The 13192-nt window shown below is 43.1% G+C and overlaps 1 protein-coding gene across 1 annotated transcript in view; it reads right to left on the reverse strand.

Moving 5' to 3' along the window:
• The window catches only part of PARD3B (par-3 family cell polarity regulator beta), a 2086630-nt gene that overhangs the window by 482051 nt on the left and 1591387 nt on the right, over nucleotides 1-13192 (reverse strand). Inside the window, exon 20 of the mRNA XM_085648929.1 lies at nucleotides 958-1254. Within this exon, the coding sequence (XP_085505055.1) occupies nucleotides 958-1254 (297 nt within the window). The remainder of the gene's footprint in view (nucleotides 1-957; nucleotides 1255-13192) is intronic.

The following is a 13192-nucleotide window of genomic DNA, read 5'->3' on the forward strand; positions in this document are numbered from 1 at the left end:
GTGAGAAACCTTTACTGCGGGAGTGAGCTGCACTATTAAGCTCAATATTAACATTTTAAAAAGGCAATAAAAACCGCACTTGTTAAAGCGAGTTCTTATTGCATAAATCTCATAAAGCAAGCTAATAAACGAAACCTCAGCTTTCCAATCTGGCAGGGCGGACACTGGTGCCAGGTCTCCTCCAGACCTTAAAAGCCACTGGTGCTGCTCCACATGTTAAAAACTCACTAGACTCATAAAACCCCTGAATCAGGCTGATGGAGGGGAAGCTGAACACCTCCATATTGGTTTCCCAGAAGAGAGAAATATTTACATCTTGCGCTTTTCAATTAATTATAGTAAAGTAGTGCTCATCGAGTAGCATGGCCAGGGGGCGGGCCCACAAACAGAGATAACAGTGTTTTCTGGACCAATGAGCAACAATGGAATCCCTGTCCACGCAACACTGGACATTTCCTTAATGTACTGTACATTTCTGCTCTGCCCCTTTGAATTAAAAAGCTTTCAGTGCACAACTCTTCGGTAAAAGTGATAAAAACGCTACTATTGATGGGGCAGAAGAACCAAAATTCTGTGGATGGGTGGAAGTATTCAACTCAGTGTTAACGGGTGGAATACACCGATCAGAAATGCAAGGTGCAGCTACTCCAGAAGAAGTGGACGTCAACTGGGGTCCTGCAGGAAGGAAGCCAATTTTCCCCTTGAGCTTCGTTCTGTGTTTACCCTGCACCTTGGCTGATCTGCCCTAATGCGATAGAACTAAACAAAGGTTCCGTCTGTGCGTCGAGAATTAAACAAATGTTCCATTTGCGCATCCTGAATCAGAGTGTCTGTTCAATGTAAAATGTGAACAATTGGTGGAACTGATCCAGAAACGAAATATATTACATTTTTCCAGGAACAGGGTGCACAGAATCTACAGGCTGCATTGTTCCCTGCTGTCCATGCATGCATTACCTTTCATTGGGAGCTTGCGGGTGGTGCGGCTTGTTGACCTTTGCATACATGCCCTCCATGTGCTCCCGCTCTGCTGGGGTCATTTGGACATCGCGCAGGTACCCCAGGGTTCCTGGTGGTGAGGAGGACCTGTAGACATTCGGGGGCGCAGGAGCTTCCCTGAAGTGATTCACTCTGGCGTAACTAGGATCCATGTCGTCATCAACCATCTCCGGGATGGGCCCTGGCGGGGCTGCAAAATGGTCCGTCAATCCTCTCGCCTGTTTTTCTCGGAGCTCCTGATGTTTTGCCACAATCCTAGGATGAAACAACAAACACAGCTCAAAGGAGAGATCTGGTGTGAGCTCAGTGACACATCTATAGAAGTCCATATGCATTTTTTGTGAGAGAAATGTCTGGAAAATAAAAGGAAACCCTTTTGCCGAATGATCTGGGGGGAAATCAATGCATCTAATATATCAATTTAAGTATTTCTCAGTAATTTGCAAAAGTATTTTGGCGTTTATTTGAAATTGTCAGCCCTTTTCGGTGAATTGCCATACGTGGAATCGATGTGATGCACAAGAACCTTCACAGTTTGGGTGGTAACAAGGGGAAACTTGAAGATACTTGATAGTTTGGGATGTGTACTCGAGCAGCACTAAAATAAAGACTTACCACTTTTAATAAGTGAAATATTTATTTGTACCAATAAAAGGTAAACAAAGATTTGTCTTGGAACTGGACTTCCAACCAGCTCTGTTGAGCGTGAATGTACTCAAAACATCATCATTAGAAGATCTACCAATAACACACATTCTCAACAACACAATCTTAACAACACATATCACTACAATGTGTGCATGAGCTCACCCTCAGCCACTCATCCAGTCATCAGGGTCAGCAAGGGGTGTTCCCGCAAGCCGAAGGCGGTGCTCGGATGGCCCAGATGTTGAAAGAGGCATCAGCCATGTAAGGCAGCAAGTATGACCTTACCCACTCATGGATGGGTCCTAGGAAGCAAGAGAGCCTTTACTCACATCCTTGGCTGGAGTGAGCGAGTGTCTCCTACACTGAAAAGGGACGGGGTAACAATGAAAAAAAAGGCAGCAGCAAGGGAAACCATGACATTGTTGCACAGCAAGAGTGCCGAGTGAGCAGAGGGTAAGGAAGAACAACGGGCGACTGCACAGCGTCCATAACACGGGGTAGTGTTGTCTCTGGGCCAACTGGAAGGCGGCATGGAATGGGGATAAGTAGGGGGCTGGCAGTAAAGGTTAGTAGAGGAGAGGCATGCATGTGTTTTTAATAAGTGTTGTAAGTTTTTCAAAAACCGTGCGCAACATTAGATATTAAATTCAAAGCATTGCTATCTTTTGACTTGGCGTTGATTTGATTGAGCTATTTTTAATATGCTTGTTTGTATGTGCTTCCATTAAAGCAGATGGCAGGTTTGAATCCTGACACATTGGTTTAGCCTTACATCTCTCTGATGTTGATGGGCGAGTACTGCTGAAGGAGAAAAGGGCCCTTTTATCACTTAAAAAAAAGTCAATACATTGAACAAGTGTATCAGACCACACAAGTAATTATTTTATGTACAAATAAAGTTACTGTTCTATTGCCAGTTAAAACATTAACATGGTTACAAAATCTTGGCAGCATTTTTCCCCATTTAATGAGAAACACTTGAAAAAACAAAGGGGCTATCATATGGACTGGGTTAAAATCTGGATTTACAAAAAAAGGGCAGTTTATTAAAATTGATTTGATCTAGATTTCCTGTAGAGTGCATTCTAGCAAAAGTGGAAGCTAATGCCCAACACCTATGCAGGATTCCAGCTAGCCTGGCTGATGAGGGGTGATGCAGCAAAACTGGTTTCGGGATGCTTGTTTCCAGTCCAGGGAGGACCATGCTTGGAAGTTCCGGCTGGACTATTCCCATAAGGCGCAGGTTCAGGGTTGATTTGCATATGGCAGGGTCTAAGCTGGGGTGGCATGGTGAGCAAATTAACAATAGATTTAACCCAGATCTCTGGAGTGGGGGCGAATGTTTGATTTGCTCTGCATTCCGTCCATCATCTGTGTGTCTTTTGCTTTCTCGCCCTAAGTGCGCCGGGTATGCCAAGATGTGGGTCCCGGGCTCACTGTGCCACTGGATTCAAGCTAGCCTGGCTGATGAGGGGTGATGCCCCGAAACCGGTTTCAGGATGCTTGTTTCCAGTCCAGGGAGGCGTGGTTTGGCAGTTCCGGCTGGACTGTTCCCATGAGGCACAAGACTGATTTGCATATGGCTGGGTCTAAGCTGGGGTGGCATGGTGGGCAAAAGAACGCAGATCTCTTGACTGGGGGGTGAATGTTTGATTTGCTATGCATTCCATCCATCATCTGTGTATTTTTTGCAACACCTATGCAGAGCACACTAAATTATGCATGTGTGGAGTAGTTGGTAGCGTTAAAGGTTTTATAGTGCGTATTGACACTGTTTGTCATTCCTTCTTTTTAATACCATAAAATGAAAGTATGTGGAGAAAGTATGTGGAGATCTATTGTGATTTTTTGATATTATCAGAATGAATGTTCATAAATTAGTGACTTAGGTCGTTTATATCACTAATGTCCTGCATGCAGGGCGAAGCATAAGGGAGCAGGACACAGAAGTAAATAAAAGAAATATGAGGCAAAGATCCTATATGAGTTTAACGTTGAAGAATTCATGACCCCAGGACGCACCTTCAGTTAATTTAGTTCATTGAACCATGCTCTAAAAGTCTATTTGCTTATTTGTTTTCCCATTTGCCATATTTGGTCCTTTCCCTTAATCTATTGCCCACTTTTCTACCGTCTGAGGGAAAAACGTTTCTTCACTGATATTTTGCAAGTTAATTAAAACGTCATTTTTTTTACTTCCTCGTCTTTTATGCCATAATACTCCATTTTGTACTATACTGTTTAAAACGCTCTCACTGCAGCCTGTGTTTAGTTCTTTGGGTAATCATCAAATTAAATGAATGCAGTAAAGAAAATTGATTTTCATCCAAAGTGATTTATGATATTTCAAGGCAGGATAGAGGCTCAATAACCACAGACTAAAGAAGACAGGTATCTGGGAACACATCCAGCAAGACTAGAGAGAATCAATACAAGGTAATCGGTACCAGCAGTTTCTCCTCACTTAAGTTCAGGAAGCCAATTTTCAACACAACAGACAGGTAGAGCCTTGCGCAACACGACAATCTTGTAGAAAAGTTGTGGGAGGCCGTTAACAGTCTTTTATATTACACGTCATGGAGAAAAAACAGCAAACTCAGTGCTTCATCTTCCTGCTACTGCCTTAGAGAGCTTTCATTTTGACTCCAGTGGTTCATATATGAAATCCTATTTAAATACAGTCTTATGCTATTTATGCACACTGTGCATCGAGCACCTAGAAGAACAGCCCTGTACCCATGAGGATTGCCCCAATGCTGTGCCAATTTAGAAAACAGCTGAAGACTCGCCTGTTTAAAGAATACCACCGCAAGATGAGGTGACGGACCGCCAGAAGTCAGCTACCTCATCGATCAGTTATCAACTATATCTTTGCTTTGACCCTGTACAGTGTCTGCTGCCTTTGGCTAGGTTCACCCTATACACATTGTGTGGTGGCCTCAGTGTAGCTCTCAGTAGACCGATGCCCACTGGATTTAAAATATGGTCAACACCGGCACTCTTGTTGGCAGTCTTTGAAATGGTCACAGGCATATTTACCACTGACTATGAATAATCTTGAGTCCTTCAAGGGATGTCAGTTGTAGGCCACAAATGTTCCCAGTATAATCGTTAATCGTCATAGTGACTCTCCTCACGCAGACCGAGCCCTTCTGGGTATTCTCATCTCCAGGATAGACACCATGTGGAGTCGCTATCCACTTTAGGAGCGGAGACATTGTGTTTTTGTGCACTAGCCCTCCTGCAAGAACCAGAATCCACAGTTGATGGCAGCAGTCTAAACTAATAATTGAATTACCCTATGTTTGTTTATAGACTGACTCAAGGTAAGTTGTGCAGCACCACGGCACCATCCTAGTATTTATGAGTAGTCCCATATACATATTGTCAGCAACATGCCACACCATCTCATAAATACGGATGGTGTATTAGACCAGAGTGCTTATATTTCTATAAATATTCACTGATCCAGGAACCGCGGTTGACATAATATTGCCAGGCCAACGACAATTTCCTGCACGCGCTCGCAGAAGAGGCCGTAGGTTGGCTGACGAGCCATAGGGGTGCACCGGATCGCGGACAGGTACTTGAACAGAAACACTAAAGGCAGCATATTAAGCAACCCCCAGAATAAAAGACTGCTGTCTGCTGAAGAATGCCAAATATCGTGAAACATGTGCCCTGAGATGTTCACACTTGGCTGCATCAATATTGGATGGTGAATACTTGTGATTGTATGTAGAAACTAAACAGTGAGCCGCTCATACCATACTGCCCTTGGAAGAATTGGTTCTAGCATGCTAGCAGTGTGTCCCCACCCACTGAAACCATTTACAATCGGTGATTGGCACTGGATTTAATATGCACCTGTGCTCCTGCTGGCACATACAATGTCAGTGGGTAATAATTCTCTTGTGGGTTAAACAGCTATTCCAGTTGTACTACCAGGTACACTATTTTTTTATGGATGCAAGTTTATTTTGTTGCTAAAAAGATATAAAATGCTCCTGTGTACTCAGGTAATGTTCTATGACATACCTATCAGTAACGTATACAACAGCTACATGATTTAATCTAATACATCTGGGAAACGTGACGCAAAAGGCGCCGCCTGCACTCGTTTTTTCTAACGTTTCGGGGGCCAACTTCACCAAACCCACTCAGATTTTAATGCACATTAGAAGTAACTGAGATTCAATAGTTTTCTGAAAACGCTCCTCGAGGTTAGCTACTAAGTAGATAATAGAAAGGAAATTGTAAAGAATTACAATGAACAAGGTTTATTTAGTATTTATAAAAATAAATACACATACCCTTCAGCCACATCAAAAATATTGCTAGAGGGGGTAATTCGTTTTCCTGAACTCTGGCCCTTGAGTATTTGGAGAAAAATTCTTAATCCTCCGGTTTGCTATCAATAAATATTAAGATGTATTGACGTGCAGCTCTGTTTCATGTGCTATTTATAGTAAGTTAATATATGCGCATAACAAGTAGATGTCAGCATGACTTCTTATTTTCAAAGGGGGGACATTACCTCCTTTTTCCTCAATACCAGATACACATGGGAAGGGAGGGGGCCTTGGCAGCATCTGTGTCCTGGGGATGGCTAAAGGCGTAGCCTGTTTAATGGTGTCCTAACCATGACACCTTGGACATGAATCGAACTGCGATTTGCCTTAGCACCATTCACATCCACCCTAGTAACCGGTGTCCAGCTCTCTGGTTCCTAGCCGCTCTCAGTGCTTCACGTGGGATCACTTAGAAGGTGTCAACAAAGCACGTTTCCAAGGAGTTACTTGAAAGCAATGGCTGAAGTTCACGCTGGCATCTCTACCTCCATTGGTCCCCCTGAGGACTAGCTTGATCAGGTTTCATACACACTCTGGCATGTGCCTGAGGGGCAATACACGGAGATCATATGGTATCTGTTAGCACTGCCACCGCTTTCTATTTGCGTGCACGCTGCCCCTGACGCGGCACTGGGCCAGAACAGGCGCATGACCCGACCTGGCATCTTGCAGCTATTCACCACAGGCACGTGTCCAACATTTGTGCAACTGCTCATACGTGCCCAACACAATTACTCTGAGCACTACTTGAAGATAATGACCCCATAATAGGTCATTACCTACCAGATGAGTATGGCTTTCGGTATCATAACCGCTTCACTGAGGGTCAAAGATGAGGGAACGGAGCTCCTTGCGCGTGCTTTCCATAGAACCATTAAGTTCAAAGCCAGCCCTCATCTGTTCCTAATAATACCTCAGGATATTTTGTTACTGACCGACCTCTCATCTTACCCAGCAACGCCAGAAAACAGAGTGTATGGAAAGCCCAAGGAAATCAAAGCAGGAATACCGAGACGGTAGGGTTGTCCAACACCGCGGAGACCGGATAGGGGCTTTGGAAGAGATTAAAGTTCAGCAGGCTCTTGGCAGAGGGGGCCAGCACATCTGACCGAGGGGCTCGGCCCTGGCACGGCTCCACCGGGGAGAAGTGACATGTTATGCACGAGGCACCAATCCTGAACCAGGTTCTGATGAGCTCAATGGAATGACATCGTAATATTTTCCGAACATAATGAGACGGGCAATGAGAACCAAGGAAAATGTCCTCAAGCGGAGATGCATTTAGGGGACCTGCGCAGCTATACCATTTCCATGAACAACATTCAGGGGTCGCAGCTTCGATCCCTGACTCGCTGCTTCTGACCCCTGCATTACTTTTGTGCCCTCGGGCCTCAGAGGTCGCAAACTCAGTGCCAAGAAGAAAGGGGTAACTCATTTTAAAGGGTATCCCGGCCGAATCCTCCTAGTATTGTGCCAATTTTGTATTGTTCTATTAGTGAACAATATCTAATTATTCACTATTAGTGTAATAAAAATGGAGCACCATGAACTAGAACGAAACCTCTGCTGGCAGCTAAGGTTAGTAAAAAAATGTTTTACAATTTTGTTGTGTGTTTGCATGTGAGTGAGTGTGTTTGTGTGAAAGAAAACCAGTGTATTTGTCATTATGTCTACATGCGAGAGCATGTGTGTGTGAGGAACAGTGAGTGAAAGTCAGTGACAGGTGGAGAGTGAGAATGAGTGAGGCTGTCAGTGTGTATGAGTGAGTTTGAGTGAGAATTTTTTTTATACATTATCGGACCCATTTTTTCCCCCAAAACTTTCTTTGGGGGAAATCTCCCCTCTCTCTTGCCCCCAAGCCTCTCCCAGAAGGGCTTTGACTCACTCATTTCACTCACTCGCTACAATTCAGTGAAAGTATTATGCCCCACCACCTTCAAAGATCACTTCTGCACCATAGGTGGTATCGAAAATAGACATTTGCCTTTATTGAGTTATAATAATCAAGCAGTTAATATGAAACTGAAGCAAAATCAATTATTATGATGTCTTCAGGCTTGAAGTCATGTGACATCACTTCCTGGGAACATTCAGAGCCAAGGGTCATATGATAGCTCTTTCTGTGATGTCATTAAGTTCAAAGAGTGCATGATTTCACTACCGCTATGCATTACATTTTGGTGAATGGCGTCCATGACCGTTTCCATGTCAATCAATTCACTTAAAAAAAACACTATCACAACAAACACAAAATAATTCCCATTCAGATTCTTTCTCGAATTCACAATCAATTTAAATTAAATTTTTCAGAAATCCCTAGAGCACAAATAGTGCATCCTCTCCAGTACGAGAAGTAATACACATGAACATTGTGGTATTTTGTTATGCCTATCAGAGTGTGTGATAATGCGGTGTGCTAGTGCAGTGGTAAATGGTGCACATAAGTGAATTGTGTGCCCTCAAAGTGAGGCGTGAGCACTTGGAAACTGCGATTGATGGGAAAAGCCATATATTTTCCTCAATAACTGCAATGGTGAAACTACTTTTGAACTGTAGCCTGGAGGTCACTGTGTTCAACATGCGAGCACAACTGGTAGTAACAAAGTCTGCATTGCACAAGCAGAGCTTCATTTGCTTCACCAGGTAAAAAACAGTATGCTCTTTTTGAGCCAAGGCAACATGTAACAATTACACGTCATCATGAATGGCATTTACCTTACTGCTTCTTTTTTTCAGGATAAAGTTCTCTTTTAGGGTTCAAAAATATTTATTTCTGGAAAACATTTGTAAGTGGCAAATAATGCAACAAGCATTGCCAACCCAATAGGTCTTGCCTTTGGGACCTATTTGCTTTTTCAATGCCTTTTGGCGATGTTGTACAGTTTCAGTCCTATGCAACATTGGCAGAAAAGAAATAGAAACAAGCATTGGCATAGCCAATAGGTCTCGCCTTTGGGACCTTATAAGTGTTTAGCTATGCAACACTTGCATAACTAAATACTTATAAGGTCCCAAAAGCGAGACCTATTGGCTATGCAAAACGGCCCTGCGGCCGCGAAAGTGAAAGTGATCGCCATCACGATCACACATCAAAGCGGCCGTGCGGCCGCTAAAGTGAAAATAATCTCGGTAAAAGTGGCGCGCGCGCCTGCGCACATGCACTGTAGCTCTAGGCTGGCCTGGTAGCACTTTTTGGAGCCCTCTCAATAAGTCTCGCCAGACCAGCGCATGCGCTGGGTCAGGCGAGACCTAAAAAGGCGTGATCACATGTTTACTGCTGGTGGTCACATCATTTAGCGCTGATGGTGTACTCATGCATGGTGACCGATGCACGTGCATGCATCAGAATGCATGCACTCTAGTGGTGGAATGAAACAGGTGCCATTTGCATTGGCTTTTTATTAACCCATCCAGGATGGGCGATGCCACTTGGATCGGTAAACACAAAATTAAGACTATCTTAGCATGAAATCACACAACTAAGACAAGCATTTGCAATGCAATAGGTCTCGCATTTACGCCGGCTTTTATTTATGTTTTGGTTCTTAAAACATAAATAAAAGGCATTGTCATTTACAATGCCAATAGCCTAAACTCTCGTAAACGCAAGACCTATTGCATTGCAAATGCTTGTTAATCTAGGCATGTTACAGGGTGCAGCACCATATGTGGGCAAAAAGGGTCCTAGGGGACCTCTTTTGGCCACATATGGTACTGCACCGTGCAGAAGATATGGTAAATCCAACCTACCCATAATGCATTGCATGCAAGACAGTACCACAAGTACATTCAACTAACTATGTCCATATATAAAATGAGTAGCTTTGAAATGAGACAAACAAATTATTATATTAATTCTGGATTAGTTTATACTCTGTGTGGAGCTGATGAAGGGAAATTAATAGAAGTTCTCATATAAATGTGAGATGTGCTAGTGAGTAAAGCAACCACTGCCAGCCTTACAGAGGACATACCTTGTGTTCTGTCTGTAAATCCTTTAAGAAAACACTGGTCTGAGGCTGTAATTAAAACTTATGGAGTAACAACACATGTACCAGGAAGTGTTCTCATGGGAGGTTTTAAGAAAAGACAAGGCAATTTAAGGAGGAACTACTAAACCTATTGACCAATGAAAAGCCACCGTTTACAAAGGACAGGGACAAGAGCCAATTATAAAAATGGGCCAAAATGTTTAGTTTTGTTTTTATTCGCAGTGGAATTATTATATTTGCTTTGCACTATTGCCCATGGTTTGCAAAAGTAAAAAACATTGTTATTTTCAACACCAACAGCTCTAACTTTAACAAATTCGAGATCTAGTGCATTGGAAAGGCAATTGGTCTTGCATTTGTTGGGAGTTGAAGTTACTGGCATTATAAATGCCATTATATATTTTTTTTATCTAGACATGTTACAGGGTGCAGTACCATATGTTGCCAAAAGGGGTGCCAGGGGACCTCTTTTGGCAACATATGGTACTGCACCCTGCAGAAGATATGGTAAATCCACCCTAGCCATAATGCATGTCATGCAAGACAGTACCACGAGTACATTCTGCTAGCTATGTCCATATATGAAATTAGTAGCTTTGAAATATCACAAAAGAATCAATTCCGGATTAGGTTCTACTCTGTGTGGAGCCGATGAAGGGAAATTAATGAACGCTCTCATATAAATGTGAGATGATCTTGAGAGTGAAGTAAGCACTGCAAGCCTAGCGTAGGACCTAGTGTGTGTCCTGCCTGAAGCTTTTTAAGCAAATAGTCCCTTGAGGCTGTAATTAAGATCTAGGGAGTAACAACACATGTAACAGGGGTTGTCCCCATGGGAGGTTACAAGAAGAGACAAGGCGGTTACTAAGGAGGGACTTGAACAACAAACTACTACAAACTACTACAAACAGATTACTAAGCCTATTGCCCAATGAAAAGCCACCATTTACAAAGGACAGGGATAGGAGCTAATTAAAAAGATGGGAGGAAAGTGGGCGGAGCTTTATTCACATATCCTTAATAAATCATGTCTCGAAGAGACAGCGCAAGCACTGCCTAGGTGAGACCTAAAAATATAATATTAAGACCGCCTGGCTAGGAGTGGGCAATAGAGGAGCAGGTGGGAGTGAGGGGGTGGCAGGCACGAGGGGGAAAACAGCACAAGAGGGAGACTGCAATAGAGAGAAAAACTTGGGAGTGAGTGGAGAAGTGCAAGAGAAAGCGAGTGAGAGTAACAAAGGGAGCAGTCCGAATCAAATGAAGGAGAGAGGAATGTGGGTGGAGAAGCAAAAAAGGGAGGGAGCAACACAGAGCGATTGGGGCAGGGATAAAGTACACAAGTAAGCAGCACATGTGTGTAAACTACATAGAGCAAGGAGGTGAACATTTGGGGGAGCACACAAGGAGATCTGGAAAACACATTCACTTTCATTGAGTGCTTAAGCGAAAGAAAAATTGCCTGATAATCAAAGAGATATAAAAGAGGCTATACTCTGGAGGAGGGACAAATGCAAGATGAACACGATTGGGCAAGGAAATCAAATAAGAAACAAGAAAATGAGAGTGACAATCAAGCCAACCAGTGGTAAGTAATGGGCGGGCTGTAAATCCCTTTAAGTTCATGCTAAGCCCACAATAGATCTTTTGAAACCAGATAGCTTATGCTTCCTGATAGATGAGACCTGAAAACCAGCATGGTTTATGTCCATTTGTAGGGTGATAAGGATTACAATGAGCTCAATAGAAAAGGTCTAAAAAATAACCATTGGTAAGTTCCATTTGTAAGTTATTGTGCCCTGGGTGAGTCCATGGAGAGCCACTAGCACAAGCTCTCAAAAGGCATCAGATGATGCCCACGTCTCACTTGCTACTCTCTCTGCTGCCACCTACTCAGGCACATGCAATGCCCTAACCGTGGGCCTTCCATCTCACTTCTTTCTTAGGATGTTCCATGTACAATTGATGAAGAGGATGCAAACTGCCCTAGCCCTGAAGTTAAACAGAGCTTGAGATTATGCATACATTGAGTACGCAATGCACCGGACAGAGTACCTACAATCGGAAAAGATAAAGGAAGCTAGTGCGAGCTTTCAGGTTACTCCCAGTCTAAAAGGCAGTTGAGCTCCATCTTTCCATGCTTCTGCTTGCTTTAAAAATTATATTGTGCAACCGTTTATCTACCTACCCTTTTAAGCTGCAGTGTGCAACCTCATTTCTGCACAGCTCATATGTACTGTACCTCCTACCAGAGCTAGATTAAACTCTATGGAGGCCCCTAGGCAATCGAAATTTAGGGGGCGCCCCCTTGCAAATTATCTCCCAATACATTTTTTATTTTACCAATCAACACTTTTAATAAACTAATGTTATTACACAAAACTAAACATTAACAATTGTTATTAAACAACAATTAATTGGAAACAATTTAAGAAAGCTTAATTGTAATTTTCTTTCAAGATCAAATCAATATTATTGACCGTCCAGTCCAGAATTTGACCTTCAAGATTCTAGCAACAAATTTCTGGACATTAAAAAAACTATACATCCACTAAATCACCCCATTTGAGCTACTCCTGTGCCAACCTACGTATATTTGGCCGCACTTTGAGGATCATATGGAGTAGCACTGTGCTTTGTTCGGTGCAAACCAAACCGTGGTCCGACATCAACTTCTCCAACTTATGAAATACGTTTTGAATGAGAAGCGTGTTTCTTCTGCTACCTCGAGACTCTAGCTGGAGAGAAACCAGAGTGTGACCAGGTCTTAATTGGCACAATAATAGATACAACACAAATCGGCACAAGGAGGCAGAGTCCACAACAAGGCCCTGAATGGGAAAAGGCAATGGTGACAGAAAGTGAGCAGGTGCTTAAGAGGAGTTGTGATCTAGTGAGTGAACTCGCGCAGTGCTTTATTGAGGAACTCTTGTGACCTGGAGTGCACATTACCCGTGGTGAAAAGGGACCTTTCTCTTTGGATAAAGTCACAGCAGATGCCCTGACAGAGGGGTGAGTAAGGGTTGGAAGCTCTCCTGAGAGTTCTTAGATGTTGACAACTGACTTCATGACAGGCCGGAGACTGACCTACATCAAGGACAGTCATAACTGATTACACAAGGAGCCCTTTGAAAAGGATTAATGGGGGCAGAAACAAATTCCTGTGATGCCCTGAGAGAGGGGCTGTGGGATGGAGGAAACCCA

Source organism: Triturus cristatus, chromosome 3_2 (assembly GCF_964204655.1).
Source record: "Triturus cristatus chromosome 3_2, aTriCri1.1, whole genome shotgun sequence".
NCBI classification, from domain to species: Eukaryota; Metazoa; Chordata; class Amphibia; order Caudata; family Salamandridae; genus Triturus; species Triturus cristatus.